This window comes from Rattus norvegicus, chromosome 6 (genome assembly GCF_036323735.1).
Source record: "Rattus norvegicus strain BN/NHsdMcwi chromosome 6, GRCr8, whole genome shotgun sequence".
Classification (NCBI taxonomy): domain Eukaryota; kingdom Metazoa; phylum Chordata; class Mammalia; order Rodentia; family Muridae; genus Rattus; species Rattus norvegicus.
Genome location: NC_086024.1, coordinates 62875688 through 62893675, shown reverse-complemented (window position 1 = coordinate 62893675; position 17988 = coordinate 62875688). Strand labels below are relative to the sequence as shown.

Genomic DNA, 17988 nt, shown 5'->3' with positions numbered 1-17988 from the left:
GGTGTTCCCCTCCCAACCCTCCCCCCATTGCCGCCCTCCCCCCATAGTCTAGTTCACTGGGGGTTCAGTCTTAGCAGGACCCAGGGCTTCCCCTTCCACTGGTGCTCTTACTAGGATATTCATTGCTACCTATGGGGTCAGAGTCCAGGGTCAGTCCATGTATAGTCTTTAGGTAGTGGCTTAGTCCCTGGAAGCTCTGGTTGCTTGACATTGTTGTACTTTTGGGGTCTCGAGCCCCTTCAAGCTCTTCCAGTTCTTTCTCTGATTCCTTCAATGGGGGACCTATTCTCAGTTCAGTGGTTTGCTGCTGGCATTCGCCTCTGTATTTGCTGTATTCTGGCTGTGTCTCTCAGGAGTGATCTACATCCGGCTCCTGTCGGTCTGCACTTCTTTGCTTCATCCATCTTGTCTAATTGGGTGGCTGTATATGTATGGGCCACATGTGGGGCAGGCTCTGAATGGGTGTTCCTTCAGTCTCTGTTTTAATCTTTGCCTCTCCCTTCCCTGCCAAGGGTATTCTTTTTCCTCATTTAAAGAAGGAGTGAAGCATTCACAATTTGATCATCCGTCTTGAGTTTCGTTTGTTCTAGGGATCTAGGGTAATTCAAGCCTTTGGGCTAATAGCCACTTATCAATGAGTGCATACCATGTATGTCTTTCTGTGATTGGGTTAGCTCACTCAGGATGATATTTTCCAGTTCCAACCATTTGCCTACGAATTTCATAAAGTGGTTGTTTTTGATAGCTGAGTAATATTCCATTGTGTAGATGTACCACATTTTCTGTATCCATTCCTCTGTTGAAGAGCATCTGGGTTCTTTCCAGTTTCTGGCTATTATAAATAAGGCTGCGATGAACATAGTGGAGCACGTGTCTCTTTTATATGTTGAGGCATCTTTTGGGTATATGCCCAAGAGAGGTATAGCTGGATCCTCAGGCAGTTCAATGTCCAATTTTCTGAGGAACCTCCAGACTGATTTCCAGAATGGTTTTACCAGTCTGCAATCCCACCAACAATGGAGGAGTGTTCCTCTTTCTCCACATCCTCGCCAGCATCTGCTGTCACCTGAGTTTTTGATCTTAGCCATTCTCACTGGTGTGAGGTGAAATCTCAGGGTTGTTTTGATTTGCATTTCCCTTATGACTAAAGATGTTGAACATTTCTTTAGGTGTTTCTCAGCCATTCGGCATTCCTCAGCTGTGAATTGTTTGTTTAGCTCTGAACCCCATTTTTTAATAGGGTTATTTGTCTCCCTGCGGTCTAACTTCTTGAGTTCTTTGTATATTTTGGATATAAGGCCTCTATCTGTTGTAGGATTGGTAAAGATCTTTTCCCAATCTGTTGGTTGCCGTTTTGTCCTAACCACAGTGTCCTTTGCCTTACAGAAGCTTTGCAGTTTTATGAGATCCCATTTGTCGATTCTTGATCTTAGAGCGTAAGCCATTGGTGTTTTGTTCAGGAAATTTTTTCCAGTGCCCATGTGTTCCAGATGCTTCCCTAGTTTTTCTTCTATTAGTTTGAGTGTGTCTGGTTTGATGTGGAGGTCCTTGATCCACTTGGACTTAAGCTTTGTACAGGGTGACAAGGATGGATCGATCTGCATTCTTCTACATGTTGCCCTCCAGTTGAACCAGCACCATTTGCTGAAAATGCTATCTTTTTTCCATTGGATGGTTTTGGCTCCTTTGTCAAAAATCAAGTGACCATAGGTGTGTGGGTTCATTTCTGGGTCTTCAATTCTATTCCATTGGTCTATCTGTCTGTCTCTGTACCAATACCATGCAGTTTTTATCACTATTGCTCTGTAATACTGCTTGAGTTCAGGGATAGTGATTCCCCCTGAAGTCCTTTTATTGTTGAGGATAGCTTTAGCTATCCTGGGTTTTTTGTTACTCCAGATGAATTTGCAAATTGTTCTGTCTAACTCTTTGAAGAATTGGATTGGTATTTTGATGGGGTTTGCATTGAATCTGTAGATCGCTTTTGGTAAAATGGCCATTTTTACTATATTAATCCTGCCAATCCATGAGCATGGGAGATCTTTCCATCTTTTGAGGTCTTCTTCAATTTCCTTCTTCAGTGTCTTGAAGTTCTTATTGTACAGATCTTTTACTTGCTTGGTTAAAGTCACACCGAGGTACTTTATATTATTTGGGTCTATTATGAAGGGTGTCGTTTCCCTAATTTCGTTCTCCGCTTGTTTCTCTTTTGTGTAGAAGAAGGCTACTGATTTATTTGAGTTAATTTTATACCCAGCCACTTTGCTGAAGTTGTTTATCAGCTTTAGTAGTTCTCTGGTGGAACTTTTGGGATCACTTAAATATACTATCATATCATCTGCAAACAGTGATATTTTGACTTCTTCTTTTCCGATCTGTATCCCCTTGACCTCCTTTTGTTGTCTGATTGCTCTGGCTAGAACTTCAAGAACTATATTGAATAAGTAGGGAGAGAGTGGGCAGCCTTGTCTAGTCCCTGATTTTAGTGGGATTGCTTCGAGTTTCTCTCCATTTAGTTTAATGTTAGCAACTGGTTTGCTGTATATGGCTTTTACTATGTTCAGGTATGGGCCTTGATTTCCTATTCTTTCCAGGACTTTTACCATGAAGGGGTGTTGAATTTTGTCAAATGCTTTCTCAGCGTCTAATGAAATGATCATGTGGTTTTGTTCTTTCAGTTTGTTTATATAATGGATCACGTTGATGGTTTTCCGTATATTAAACCATCCCTGCATGCCTGGGATGAAGCCTACTTGGTCATGGTGGATGATTGTTTTGATGTGCTCTTGGATTCGGTTTGCCAGAATTTTGTTGAGTATTTTTGCGTCGATATTCATAAGGGAAATTGGTCTGAAGTTCTCTTTCTTTGTTGTGTCTTTGTGTGGTTTAGGTATAAGAGTAATTGTGGCTTCGTAGAAGGTATTCGGTAGTGATCCATCTGTTTCAATTTTGTGGAATAGTTTGGATAATATTGGTATGAGGTCTTCTCTGAAGGTTTGGTAGAATTCTGCACTAAACCCGTCTGGACCTGGGCTCTTTTTGGTTGGGAGACCTTTAATGACTGCTTCTATTTCCTTAGGAGTTATGGGATTGTTTAACTGGTTTATCTGTTCCTGATTTAACTTCGGTACCTGGTATCTGTCTAGGAAATTGTCCATTTCCTGAAGATTTTCAAGTTTTGTTGAATATAGGTTTTTATAGTAAGATCTGATGATTTTTTGAATTTCCTCTGAATCTGTTGTTATGTCTCTCTTTTCATTTCTGATTTTGTTAATTTGGACGCACTCTCTGTGTCCTCTCGTTAGTCTGGCTAAGGGTTTATCTATCTTGTTGATTTTCTCAAAGAACCAACTTTTGGTTCTGTTGATTCTTTCTATGGTCCTTTTTGTTTCTACTTGGTTGATTTCAGCTCTGAGTTTGATTATTTCCTGCCTTCTACTCCTCCTGGGTGTATTTGCTTCTTTTTGTTCTAGAGCTTTTAGGTGTGCTGTCAAGCTGCTGACATATGCTCTTTCCTGTTTCTTTCTGCAGGCACTCAGCGCTATGAGTTTTCCTCTTAGCACAGCTTTCATTGTGTCCCATAAGTTTGGGTATGTTGTACCTTCATTTTCATTAAATTCTAAAGTTTTTAATTTCTTTCTTTATTTCTTCCTTGACCAGGTTATCATTGAGTAGAGCATTGTTCAATTTCCAAGTATATGTAGGCATTCTTCCTTGATTGTTATTGAAGACCAGTTTTAGGCCGTGGTGGTCCGATAGCACACATGGGATTATTTCTATCTTTCTGTACCTGTTGAGGCCCGTTTTTTGACCAATTATATGGTCAATTTTGGAGAAAGTACCATGAGGAGCTGAGAAGAAGGTATATCCTTTTGCTTTAGGATAGAATGTTCTATAAATATCCGTTAAGTCCATTTGGCTCATGACTTCTCTTAGTCTGTCTACATCTCTGTTCAATTTCTGTTTCCATGATCTGTCCATTGATGAGAGTGGGGTGTTGAAATCTCCCACTATTATTGTGTGAGGTGCAATGTGTGTTTTGAGCTTTAGTAAGGTTTCTTTTACATATGTAGGTGCCCTTGTATTTGGGGCATAGATATTTAGGATTGAGAGTTCATCTTGATGGATTTTTCCTTTGATGAATATGAAGTGTCCTTCCTTATCTTTTTTGATGACTTTTAATTGAAAATTGATTTTATTTGATATTAGAATGGCTACTCCAGCTTGCTTCTTCTGACCATTTGCTTGGAAAGTTGTTTTCCAGCCTTTCACTCTGAGGTAGTGTCTGTCTTTGTCTCTGAGGTGTGTTTCCTGTAGGCAGCAGAATGCAGGGTCCTCGTTGCGTATCCAGTTTGTTAATCTATTTCTTTTTATTGGGGAGTTGAGGCCATTGATGTTGAGAGATATTAAGGAATAGTGATTATTGCTTCCCGTTATATTCATATTTGGATGTGAGGTTATGTTTGTGTGCTTTCATTCTCTTTGTTTTGTTGCCAAGATGATTAGTTTCTTGCTTCTTCTAGGTTATAGCTTGCCTCCTTATGTTGGGCTTTACCATTTATTATCCTTTGTAGTGCTGGATTTGTAGAAAGATATTGTGTAAATTTGGTTTTGTCATGGAATATCTTGGTTTCTCCATCTATGTTAATTGAGAGTTTTGCAGGATACAGTAACCTGGGCTGGCATTTGTGTTCTCTTAGGGTCTGTATGACATCAGTCCAGGATCTTCTTGCCTTCATAGTTTCTGGCGAGAAGTCTGGTGTGATTCTGATAGGTCTGCCTTTATATGTTACTTGACCTTTTTCCCTTACTGCTTTTAATATTCTTTCTTTATTTTGTGCGTTTGGTGTTTTGACAATTATGTGACGGGAGGTGTTTCTTTTCTGGTCCAATCTATTTGGAGTTCTGTAGGCTTCTTGTATGTCTATGGGTATCTCTTTTTTTAGGTTAGGGAAGTTTTCTTCTATGATTTTGTTGAAGATATTTACTGGTCCTTTGACCTGGGAGTCTTCACTCTCTTCTATACCTATTATCCTTAGGTTTGATCTTCTCATTGAGTCCTGGATTTCCTGTATGTTTTGGACCAGTAGCTTTTTCCGCTTTACATTATCTTTGACAGTTGAGTCAATGATTTCTAGGGAATCTTCTGCTCCTGAGATTCTCTCTTCCATATCTTGTATTCTGTTGGTGAAGCTTGTATCTACAGCTCCTTGTCTCTTCTTTTGGTTTTCTATATCCAGGGTTGTTTCCATGTGTTCTTTCTTGATTGCTTCTATTTCCATTTTTAATTCCTCCAACTGTTTGATTGTGTTTTCCTGGAATTCTTTCAGGGATTTTTGCGATTCCTCTCTGTAGGCTTCTACTTGTTTATTAATGTTTTCCTGTGTTTCCCTAAGAGAGTTCTTCACGCCTTTCTTGAAGTCCTCCAGCATCATGATCAAATATGATTTTGAAAGTAGATCTTGCTTTTCTGGTGTGTTTGGATATTCCATGTTTGTTTTGATGGGAGAATTGGGCTCCGATGATGCCAAGTAGTCTTGGTTTCTGTTGCTTGGGTTCCTGCGCTTGCCTCTCGCCATCAGATTATCTCTAGTGTTACTTTGTTCTGCTATTTCTGACAGTGGCTAGACTGTCCTATAAGCCTGTGTGTCAGGAGTGCTGTAGACCTGTTTTCCTCTCTTTCAGTCAGTTATGGGGACAGAGTGTTCTGCTTTCGGGCGTGTAGTTTTTCCTCTCTACAGGTCTTCAGCTGTTCCTGTGGGCCTGTGTCTTGAGTTCACCAGGCAGCTTTCTTGCAGCAGAAAATTTGGTCTTACCTGTGGTCCCGAGGCTCAAGTTTGCTCGTGGGGTGCTGCCCATGGGCTCTCTGCGGCGGCAGCAACCAGGAATACCTGTGCTGCCCCTTCCGGGAGCTTCAGTGCACCAGGGTTCCAGATGGCCTTTGGTGTTTTCCTCTGGCGTCCGAGATGTATGTACAGAGAGCAGTCTCTTCTGGTTTCCCAGGCTTGTCTGCCTCTCTGAAGGTTTAGCTCTCCCTCCCACGGGATTTGGGTGCAGAGAACTGTTTATCCGGTCTGTTTCCTTCAGGTTCCGGGGGTGTCTCAGGCAGGGGTCCTGCCGCTCCTGGGCCCTCCCCCACGGGAGCCCAGAGGCCTTATACAGTTTCCTCTTGGGCCAGGGATGTGGGCAGGGGTGAGCAGTGTTGGTGGTCTCTTCTGCTCTGCAGCCTCAGGAGTGCCCACCTGACCACACGGTCGGGTCTCTCTCTCACAGGGCCTGGGAGCAGAGAGCTGTTTATATTTTTAAAGCAAGCTTTTACACATTACTGCCAGAAGTCAGTCAGCTATTTGCATACCAAATTAATTACATTAAACAGGTTAAACCTTAATTAAGGTGACTCTTCAAACTCTTCTGACGTTTGCCTTTTTACCGTTGAAAATCAAGTTTGGAAAGAAAATACATCACTTGTCTACAAATAGCATATGGAGAAAAGAATACATATATATCTCATTATATATATCTCCTTTGTATAAATGACCTCTCATCTATTTCAGAGAGTTATATAAAATCAGAATTGTATCACCATCTCTAATGCCTTATGGAGACTATAAAAGCCTAAATGTATCTAAGTTGTCTGATAGATAATGTTAATTTCACAAACATTATTTCTAATAAAAATTTAATTCCAAAATATTAACTATATTTTTGGATGGATGAAACCTTTAATGTGCTTATGAATTCACAAATAAAATAATTTATCAGTTGTATAAAATACTCCTCACTCTTGCTTAAAGATAGAGACCAGTTTCTGTGTTCCAATTAGAAAAAAGAGGTAAGAATTACTTGTGTTTAAAACAGTAAACATTTTAAGTGAGATATTCCTTTGACCTTCAAAATGACTAAACAACTAGAATAAAAAACAACAGCTTTATCTTCGCAAGTTCTTACTAGACTTGGTTTTCAATGGCAAAAAGTCAAATGTTAGAAGAGTTTTAAGAGTCACCTTAATTAAAGTTTAGTCTGTTTAATATAATTAATTTGATATGCAATATAAACATAAGTTAGATGATTATATAACCGGAGAAAATCTGTTATGAAAGTCACTAATTACTCTGAGGAACCTAGAGAGTTAATTCTGATCCACTTTCTCTATTTACTGTAATATAAAATATCAACACTCAAGTTTACCTTCTTGCATCTACCATGAAAGGAATTGTTTGGTTAGGTCCCCAGCTCCGAAAAAAAGAACCAAAGAACCAAAAAAAAAAAAAAAAAAAAAAAAAAAAAAAAAAAGAAAAAAGAAAAAAAAGAAAGGAATTGTTTGCAAACTGTCATCAACTAGAGTAGGGAAAGGACTCTGACCCCGGGCTGCGCTTGCCAGAATGGTGAACTGGGCTTCATGTACGTATTGTGTGCCTAAGGTGATTGGCAATGGCTTTAATGCCAGTGAGTGCTGGAACCTCCGAGAAAATTTTCAATATGCAGTTCCTCAGAAACTCTCTCAGGGGGGTTGAGGATTTAGCTCAGTGGTAGAGCGCTTGCCTAGCAAGCGCAAGGCCCTGGGTTCGGTCCCCAGCTCCAAAAGAAAAAAAAAAAAAGAAAAAGAAACTCTGTCAGGGTAGGGCTTTCTGTGAAGGCAGTCTTGTGTCAGGCAAATAATTAAACGTGCTTCTAATATCAGGAATTTCTGTGTTTTTAATGCTACAGAATGGTTTGAACATGAAGTGTGATAGCAACAGAAACTTCTGTCTCTATATACCTCTGTATTTTTTTAAAATGCCCTTTCTGCTCCATGGACCTGAAGTCTCGATGACTAATAGTCATCGGAAACCATGTGTTTTCATGCATTGTAATTGCTGACCTTGGTGTGGAATTCAAGGAGCTCTGCATGTATGCCTCGAATCCAATGTGTGGATTCAGAAATAGGGCTAGGAAGGAAATAAAAGGAATATATTCTGTAATAAACAGGAAATAGATGAGCCTTGATGATACTGAGGAATGAAATCATATCTGGATAAAATGAAATACAAGGCTTTTAGTATTTATTATCAAAATTTGAGCTACTAATAGATATGCTTTGTTCTTAAAGAGGACTACAGATTAAGTCAGGTGGGAACATGAGAAAGAGGAGGGTTTGAAGGACAGTTGCAAGCCCACATTGTTCCAAGCTGTGCCCTGTTACACCCAAGAAAGTTTGTCCCATTTTAGTGCACTGTCTTTGAGTGACAAAATGACTCTGAAATGAAGATATCTTACAGTACGAGTGTGCCTTCATATTGTTTTTAATATCTTTTACATGTAATATATTATACACAGCATATTAGATATTATATGGTTGAATACATTTAAAACCTATAAACACACTGTAATACCAAGGAGTGGCTGTCCCAGCCCCTCCTGCTCACGCTTCCCCTCTCTCACATTTAGCTGCCATGCTGCCTAGTCTCCAGAGTTCACCAGGTGAGACTCACGGAAGCTGAACAAACAGCCAGGGTGCAGATGTTAGGGCAGCTGTCTCTCTGTGTAGAATCTCCTAATAGCTTTGTCCTATTTAATTCCCTCTCTCCAGAATCGCCTGCACATAGAGCTCTACAGAAACGAGTGGGACAGTGGTGGGTTTCTCTCTAGCTACTCATAACTCCATACTTAAGGTTGTGCCTCCTTAAATGTCTTTCTTGGTAGCCAATGGATATTTTTGGGTCTACTTAACTGTGTTGCTCTGTGACTTTGTTTTATTCTTCATAGTTTGCCTGAATGGCTTCCACACCATATTAGAATGCGCACCTCGGTTTTCACCTCTGAGCATCCTGTATGCCTGTTGTGTAGCAATCCCTCTGTTGATGCTCCTTTTCTCTCTCACAGCTCACGTTCTAGCTTCTCTGTAGTACAGAACCATGGGACCTCCTGATAGTAGGAGCATGTTAACGATTTGGTCTGCTGCTAGACTACCCACAAAGGAAGTTCCTGTAGGTCTGTCTCTATCACCCAGATAGTGTGTGATAATTCACTGGGTGCCTGGGAAACAACTAACTTCTTTCACTTGTTAAACCACATTCTTTTTGATAAAATATCTTCTTCTTAGAGAGCAAGGGCTTATGGGAGGATTTGGAGGAAGGAAAGGGAAGGAGAAACTGAAGTAGTTATATTATAATCACAAAAATAATTTTCAAACGTCTTTATTTTAGAGTTGCAGCTGTGTATATCATGATCACTGTTGTCAAACTTCAATATGTAATGTTTCAACACAAATGACACATACAATAATCTCTGTGTTATTGCTTATTCTTTTACTCTTCTCTGTTAAGAGTAATTTTAGTAGTTCAGCATCCATTTCTTTCCATGCATCTTAATTTAAACAGCTTTTCCTGTTATAGAGTATTTAATAACTTTGTTATGCCTTATTAAGATCACATAGTAACTACAGTTCTTGTGCATGTAGGTTTTTCTTCTTTTTGTGAATAATTATCAAAATGAACCATTACCGAGTCAAAGGTCATAAACTCTTTTTATGGCTCTTAATAAGAATTGCTGAGTTATTTTACTTATCTTAGTTTCTCTGATTTAGTTATTTAATAGTACATATACATGCATTATGAGCATGTGTATTAAGGTCCCATAATATATGCATATTTTTGACTCAACTGTGTTGTTCTATATAAATTGTATTGGCTAATTTAAGAAAATGAGCAAATGAATAAATTATTTCATGAAAGTGTTACATCAAATTTATGACCATCAAAATTTAATACTTTAACAGATTTTGACTACGTTTCTGAAATAAGGTACTCACAATTTTAATCTAAGTAATCTATGTAAATTTACTTTTATAAACTATAGTTAATAATTAATATACACATAAAGTGATAGTAATGTTTTTCATTTAAATGCTTTCTTTATAATGCTATCAAATCAATAAGATGCAGATAAGTATATAAATATTTACATATCTTAATAGTAGCTGACTCTAATTTTCTTTTTAAAAGGTACAATCTTTGTATTTATTCTTTGAGAGTTTCATACATAACACAAGGCACTTTGGTCATTCTCATTGTCCTCCCCCAGCTCCTCCTGGACCACTCCTATGGTCCCCTCCCAACTTCATATTTTTATTTTATTATCCACTGAATCTAATTAGTGCTGCCCTTATCCACATGGGTGTGGGGCCACCCACTGGGCACACCCCTAAAGAAAACTGACTTTCTGTCCTCGCAGCTACCAACTGTCAGCGATTCCTCAGCTAGGTGTGGGGCTGTGCACCCCTCTGAGTCCAGGCTGGAGTTTTGACTGTGTTATCTTGTTCAGACCTGTGTAAATGGCCACAGCTGCTGTGAGGCCCTGAGTTTACTAGTCCCACATGTCCAGCAGACATTGTTTCACTCCAGTCCTCTCTGACTTATGACTCTTAAGATCTTTCCACCCCCTTCTTCCTTGATGTTCTCTGAGCAGTGGCAAAGGGTGTGTGATATCAGTGTTTGATTCAAGGTTGAGCATTCTGAAGACACTTATTCTTTGTACGTTGATAGTTGTGCATTTCTACTAACTACCATCCTCTTTATTTATTATCTATTTTATATTATTATCAAGCCTCTATATCTTTATGAAACTATCTTGATCAACCACCAGAAGGTTCATACTAAGGCTGAAAGTCCTCTGTGTATATTTCAGGTCAAAAAATTTTCCTGCTTTCTTTTAGGAAATTTACCAGTGGTGTGGTTCCTCCTGCAACAAATATGAGCGTCTGAAAGCAAGTCAGGTGGCCACTGGCATCCGGGACAATGAGAGGAAGGGAAGATCTCAACTCATTGTGGTGGAAGAAGGAAGTGAACCACCAGAGCTCATGAAGGTACTGTGATTCATCTGATGACAAGTCTGAGCCACGCACAAGTGTGTGTGTGTGTGTGTGTGTGTGTGTGTGTGTGTGTGTGTATGAGAGGGAGAGGCACTAAAACACACACACAGAGAGAGAGAAAGAGAGAGAGAGAGAGAGAGAGAGAGAGAGAGAGAGAGAGAGAGAGAGAAAGAGAGAAAGAGAGGGGCTGAGGAAGGGAGTAGGATCATACATAGTATCAAATGGGCAGCTTGGGCTATAATTAGTTTTTGAAAAGCACCAAGGTTATATAAGTCATGGTGCCATGGGAATTCACTCATGTTTCCTTTCTCTCAAGATCTGTTGATTGTACTCATCTTTCTTTTTCCTTTTTTCAATGTTGGTGCCTTGAGTGTAATAGGAAAGTAAGTCATCTACCACTGTTCATTGTCATATATTTCGAAGTATCTAATAGTTTAATCATCTAGATTTAATTCCTTTCTAATTGTGCCGATTTTCTTTAATGTAAAATGTAAAACTACTTCATTGAAGAATGAAAAGCCTGGGGCTGGACAAATAGCTCACCAGTTAAGAGCACTGGTTGCTGTTCTAGAGGTCTCAGATTCTATTCCTAACACACAAGGTTGGGAATGGCAGTTCACAACCATCTGTTACTCTAGGTCCAGTGGATCTAGATACATATGGTGCACAGATATACAGACAGGCAAAACATTGACACACACAAAGATAATAAAATAAAAATTAGTTTTTAATTTTTTATTTATTATTTGAGTGTGGAGACACAGGAGGACAACTTTATTTTTTAAATATATGTGAGTACACTGTAGCTGTCGTTAAACACACTGGAAGAGGGCATTGGATCCTATTACAGATGGTTGTGAGCCATCATGTGGTTGATAGAAATTGAACTCAGGACCTCTGGAAGAGCTATTAGGGCTCTTAACCACTAAGTCATCTCTCCAGTCCCCCGCCTCCCGAATAAGTTTAAAAAGGGATGGAAACTCATATACCAAAGTGTTAAATATCTCAATTTTTTAATATATTTTAACCAAGCTAAAAATCTTGTCTTATAAATAAGATATTTATGATTTTATTGTAGTTTCTAAATGAATATGGCAGTTAAATATCCATAGCTCTGCAGAACCAACCCTTTATATGCTGTCTAGTTTTTAATGTCAACATGACACAAGCAAGAATCTTTTGGGGAAAAGGAACTTCAGTTGAGAAAATGCTCCCATCAGTGTAGACTATGGGCAAGTCTGTGATGCATACTCTTAATGGGTGATTGATGTGGGTGGGCCCCAGAGGGAGTGGTGCCACCCCTGGATAGGTGGTCCTGGATGTGTAAAAAAGCAGGCCATGGGGGGCAAGCTCACAAGCAGTGCTTCGGTTCTTGCCTCCAGGTTCCTGCCTTGACTTTCTGCCCTGACTTCCTTTCATGATGGATTGTGATTAGAACATGTGGGCTGAAAGAAACCTTTTCCTCCCCAAGTTGCTTTTAGACATGGTGTTTTATCAAAACAATAGAAACCCCAACTGAGACACTGTACTTTACTATCATAGCAATCTCACATTGACTTGTGTCACAGTAGCACGGCTGCACACGCTCACACTTAGGGTCCTTGATTACTGTGCTTGTTTCAGAAAACTGAAAAAGAAAATTTGAACTGTCAATGGATTGCTTTGTACTGTTGAAATATGAAAATGCTAATGGAAGGCAAATAAAACCTAAAAATATAAATCGAACTTTGAATTCTAGAAAGTAGAAAAGAGTTCCAACTCCCAAGATGCTGTTTGCATTTCAGAGACTTCTTGTTTGGGTTTTTTAATTCTCAAAAATACATGTACTGTGTCTCCACTCAGTATGTCCAGTACCCCACCTACATCCTCAGAGCTCTCACCGGCACAGTGACTGAGGTGAACCTCAGTGAGGTGAACCTTCCTTAAGTAAAAGGAAGCAGACAGTGGGTTTTCTGCAATGGCTGTTTGCAGCAGGGTTTGTTTGATGTACTGACTATACGCCAATGGGAAACTAGTTTAACTCTTAGAGTTTTTAGGGTTGGTATCTGTGACAAACAAATCCAAGGCCTCAGCTTGGTTGGAAAATCTACAACTTTATTTTCTTGCACTTGTGAATGTGTCATTTCCTTGAATTGTGAATACAGCAAGCCAGAGTAGTGTGACTATTCCTGTGATTATTCAGACCACAATTCAGTTACTGTGGATAACCTCAAAATAGCAGTTAGCTTAATCACAATTCGGTGGTTATTTTTGATATCTGCCATTTGGTAATGTTGTTTAATGAGTTGATGAAGAAAATGGTGTTTTCTTGTTGTTTTGTTTTCTTCTTTTGAGACAAGGTGTCTCTACCTAGCCCTGGCTGCCCTGCTATTCACCATGTAGACTAGGACGGCCTCTAACTCACAGAGATCTCTGCCTCTCAAGTGCTAGGATTAAGGGTGTGCTCCACTTTACTTGGTAGAAGCTCATATATTAACTGGCTTCTTAGAAATATATTTAGGACCCGGGAATAGCATAGTAAAATGAATCCCCACACTTGGGAGGTGAAGGAACGAGATCAAGAACTCAAGGGTGTTCTTGGCCACACTGCAAGTTCAAGTCCTCTCTGGGCTTCATGAGACTCTGTTTTAAAACAGAACAAAATGACAAGTAGGTAGATGATAGATTGATTGATAGTTCTATTCCACTATAATTGTCTTTCATTGTAATTTTTTGTTTTATTTTAGTTTATGCATTAAAATCAATTTTCCTGGAGGGAACCAAAGTTCTCTATAATATACAACCCAGAAATGGTCCATAGTTTCACCAGTCTCCTTGTGTAAGTCAATGGAATGCCATTTCTTCTTCTGAGACTCTAATCCAGTAGTGGTCTTGTGAGAGAGGGTCTGAAAATCTAAACATCTGTCAAAATACCCTTTAGATTTCACCCTCATTCATGTGTGCAGAGGATGTGTCTTAGGGTTTCTATTCCTGGACAAACATCATGACCAAGAAGTAAGTTGGGGAGGAAAGGGTTTATTCAGCTTACACTTCCACATTGCTGTTCATCACCAAAGGAAGTCAGGACTGGAACTCAAGCAGGTCAGGAAGCAGGAGCTGATGCAGAGGTCATGGAGGGATGTTACTTACTGGCTTGTTTCCCCTGTCTTGCTCAGCTTGCTTTCTTAGAGAATCCAAGACCACTAGCCCAAGGATGGCACCACCCACAGTGGACTAGGCCCTTGCCCCATTGATCACTAATTAAGAAAATGCCTCATAGTTGGATCTCATGGAGGCATTTCCTTGAGTGAGGCTCCTTTCTCTGTGATAACTCCAGATTGTGTCAAGTTGACACACAAAACCAGGATGATTTAAGTTACTTAACCCTGGAAACTTTAAATGTCTACATGAGAAAGTTACTAAAGTCTCAAAATCAAGACTTTTCCAATTCTGAATGATCCAATGCCCATGACTGTCCATGACTTCGTACTTAATGCTTGGGACTTGGGTATGTGTGGAACACAGCCATTATTTCTTACAATTTCAATATGCCTTCTCTCAGACCAAAGCTCTTTGTAGAGCAAAATTACGGAGCAGGCAAGACATGGTAAAGGCACAAGACTGTCTGGGGACACAGGATGTGTGGTTGTTCTATTTTTTGCTGTGTTATTAGCACATCTAACATCCTATATGCCTAACTGTGAGAGCAATCCTATGTGGGGAAGCTACTCACATTTGACTCTGTGCTTCCCTCCCTCCCACTGAGTATTTATCATGAAAGGCTGCACGTAAATTATGTAAAGATTCTTCTTGGTCTTTCTTCTTTTCATATTTAAAATATCCACTGAACATGAAGGGAGATTAAATATGTCACTAGCCCTAAGGCCCCTAAGCTTATTCCTTGTCTGTATTCTTCTTTAAACATCAGGAAGGAAGCTGAAAGATGCCCCAAGGAAAAAGATAATTTCTCTATCTGATTATGTATTTTTTTAAAGGCAACATCTGGTAGGATGAAAGACTAGGGTGGGGCAAGTTGTTTTCTAATTCAGAAAGATTATTTTTAAATATATTGTAATGAACTTGACCATAGAATCATTATAAACACTCCTGGCAAATACTACTACTGTAAAAAACAAACAGAACAGGAGACGCAGGTAGCTGCTGAGGGACTAAGCTGGCTCCTCTCTTGTTTTTATAAAAATAACTGGAAGACTCTTTGCAAAGTTATATGTTCAAATGTTGTTTGGGGTTCTCTATAAGGAAAGAAAATTGGAAGGAAAATCATATTGTGTCTCACAGTGTTTATTGAGCATTTGGGTTTTGTGTTTGTCACTGTTCTACTGCTGTGAAGAGACATCATGACCAAGGCAACTTATAAAAGGAAGCATTTAACTGGGGGCCTGCTTACAGTTTTGGGGTGGGGAGTCCATGATCATCATAGTGGAAAGCATGGTGGTGGCAGGCAGGCAGGCAGGCAGGCAGACATGGTACTGGGAAGTAGCTGAGAGATTACATCTGATCTTCAAGTTGGAGGCAGAGAGAGGAGGACACTGGGCCTGGCTTGGGCTTTTGAAACCTCAAAGCCCACCCCCCAGTGATACGCCTCCTGATCTTTCCTAAAAATTTCATCCACTGGCAACTAAATGCTCAAATATATGAGCCTACGGGGGCCATTCTCATTCAAGCCACCAACAGTTTGTTCCCAATAAAGACTGAAGTCTCAGCTAATTTTACTGTTTAGCAGAGGAGCAAAGTATGAGAAAAGGGAAGGGTGAAGACTGGTGGTAAGGACCCACACTTCCCAGAGCAGGGTGCCATGTCTGTTGGCAGTCTTATGAATTTTGTATTTCAGGCTCTTTGATGGTCACGAATATTTAGATTAACCTTAAAGCCTCTCCAATCCAATGAATTGGGGTGCTATTGTTTTTATTAGTTACAAATAATAATGATAAAATAATTTATCTGGTCTCTTTGTAAGCTGATTAGATATTTAGTATCTATAGGTGTGGGAATCTGGTAAGTAAAGACCGGAGTTGGATAGTTTAGATGGTTTTAAAATCAACTTTCCCAACTTTCCTATCTAAGCAAAGAGCAAAATTTTAGTGGTATTTCCCCAAAGTATACTGTCAAATTAAATCTGTGTCTTATGCAGGCCACTTCACATTCCTTGAGATCAGGCACTGCTGTCATATGTGTGTCTAATGAACTGCTTATTAATGTTGCCATAGTATGAAGCACATGTATCAGATTTCTGTTCTCTAAAGGTTGAGATGACAGTGTGGGCGAATGTATGAACAAAGCCATGTTTTTTGATGGAAATACACTGTAAGAGCAACTACATTTATATAGGCATAGCTGGCATTTCGATGACAATCCTTCACACATTTGGCTAGTCTTTGTTTTGGTAGATGGTCACAGAAAGTAACTTAGATAATCACAGTGAGTGAAACAACAGTCCACATTCCCCGTAAGCAGCGTTTGTCCCAGATGAGATCCTGAGTGCTGGGATGTATGCAGCTGCTGTCTAAAGCTGTCTGTTCCTTTGATAACAAGGCATAGCTACCCTCTGTAAGGATTTCCTTCCTAGGTCAGGTCAGCTTCCTATGAGTTGTTCAGCAGCCATAAAAGTCTGACCCACCTCTCCCTGTAAGCTGCAGCATTGCTGGCCCCTGGCCTTGGCCAATTGGCCTGGCTTTTGCTCCAGTATCGCTCCTTCAAGATCTGTTAGCACAGTGCCCACCACTCTGACTTCTTTTGTGTTTCTCTATCATCCGGTTCAAGTCTTTTCCTTCGCCCAATAAAACAGTAAAGGTCTATGCATGTTTCTGCTGTTTCTGAAGGTCTCCCGCAGAGTCAGTTTATAGAAATCAGGATGACTTCGAACTCGATGATTTCAGTTCTGGGACAGTTGGATATATCATCCATCCATACTGCACATTTCAGGATGTGAGCTACTAGGACAGATCAGACTGGAATAAGGAGATGTAGGATTTGGTCAAACCTGACATAGGTGCTGGAACCAAACTCCAGTTCTCTGCACGAGCAATAAATGCTCCTAACCACTAGCCCATCCGTCCAGCCCCAGGATTTGTGTTTTAATCTTTTAACGAAGATATAACTTTTTATTTGACTCAAATTGAGTTTCTTAAATGTCCTCTATAGAGATGGAGCATTATTTCCTAGGGAATGCTTTTGATTAGATGAACCATTCTCCACTTTTCTTTGTAGAGTCAGAATGAAATCAACCAAAGAAGTATAATAATAAAACCAAGGGGCTGGTGTGAAATCTTTTGCAATCATTTTGCAACAATGTATACAGTTTTTAAACTCTAAAGCTTCATGGGTAAATATTATTAATAGGAATAAAAACCACCCTGCTTCTTTTCATCAGAGAACAAACATGGGTGTTTTGGGTATCATAAGTGTAAGAGAGACCTAAGATTGTTCTGTGTTTATAATACCCATGTGAGAAAAATCACAAGAGGAAGGAGGAGAGGTTGAGTGGAAGGGAGGAGGCAATAAAAATACATTGTATATGAAAAGGATTAAAAAAAACCCCACACTCCTTAAACCGTTTTCTGTAGCTATCTTGTTTATTTCATTGTTAGTTAAAACCGCGCTTAGTGGGAGTAGAAACGTGAGTTGCCTGAGAAGTTTATTTGGTCAATAGGCACAACTATGTTTGTCTTTGTGTGCTTTTCCAATAGTGCTGTGCTCTGCGTTGATTTTTCCTCTGCTCTCTGGGACCTTTGTGTTTAAGTCCTTGAGAAACTGAAAACTAGCTGAAATATTTTGAAATCTTCCATTTCTATGGCATGGCACCTGGTACATGGGAGACGGCCGCCAGAGTTTATTATCTGATTGAAATGATGTTATTATGAGAGTTGGGTGAGAGAGGACTGTCTCATTTACAGTTTACTGTTCAAACTAATTTAGTTAAAGGAGTCAAATATTTGCCACTCTGTCTGGATTGCTTCTGAGGTTGCATTACCTGTACAGAATAGATGGAGTGTCAGAGGTACCAGAAAGCAGGAGCCTTCCCCCTTCTCCTCACTGTTGCATTGTGAGGAGATATTCTCTTCCATTTCCCTTTAAGCAATGGTATTCTGAATAGTTGATAGCCAAGCGAGTGCACTGGCAAACATTACATTGTAGTTGGT

The 17988-nt window shown here is 39.7% G+C and overlaps 2 protein-coding genes across 2 annotated transcripts in view; one reads left to right on the top strand and one right to left on the bottom strand.

Moving 5' to 3' along the window:
- Window positions 1–17988, bottom strand: part of LOC120093247 (60S ribosomal protein L29-like) — a 613897-nt gene that overhangs the window by 335756 nt on the left and 260153 nt on the right. The window lies entirely within an intron of this gene.
- Scin (scinderin) overlaps window positions 1–17988 on the top strand; it is a 78647-nt gene that overhangs the window by 21612 nt on the left and 39047 nt on the right. The window contains exon 4 of the mRNA NM_198748.2: window positions 10694–10843. Coding sequence (NP_942043.2) covers window positions 10694–10843 — 150 coding nt within the window. The remainder of the gene's footprint in view (window positions 1–10693; window positions 10844–17988) is intronic.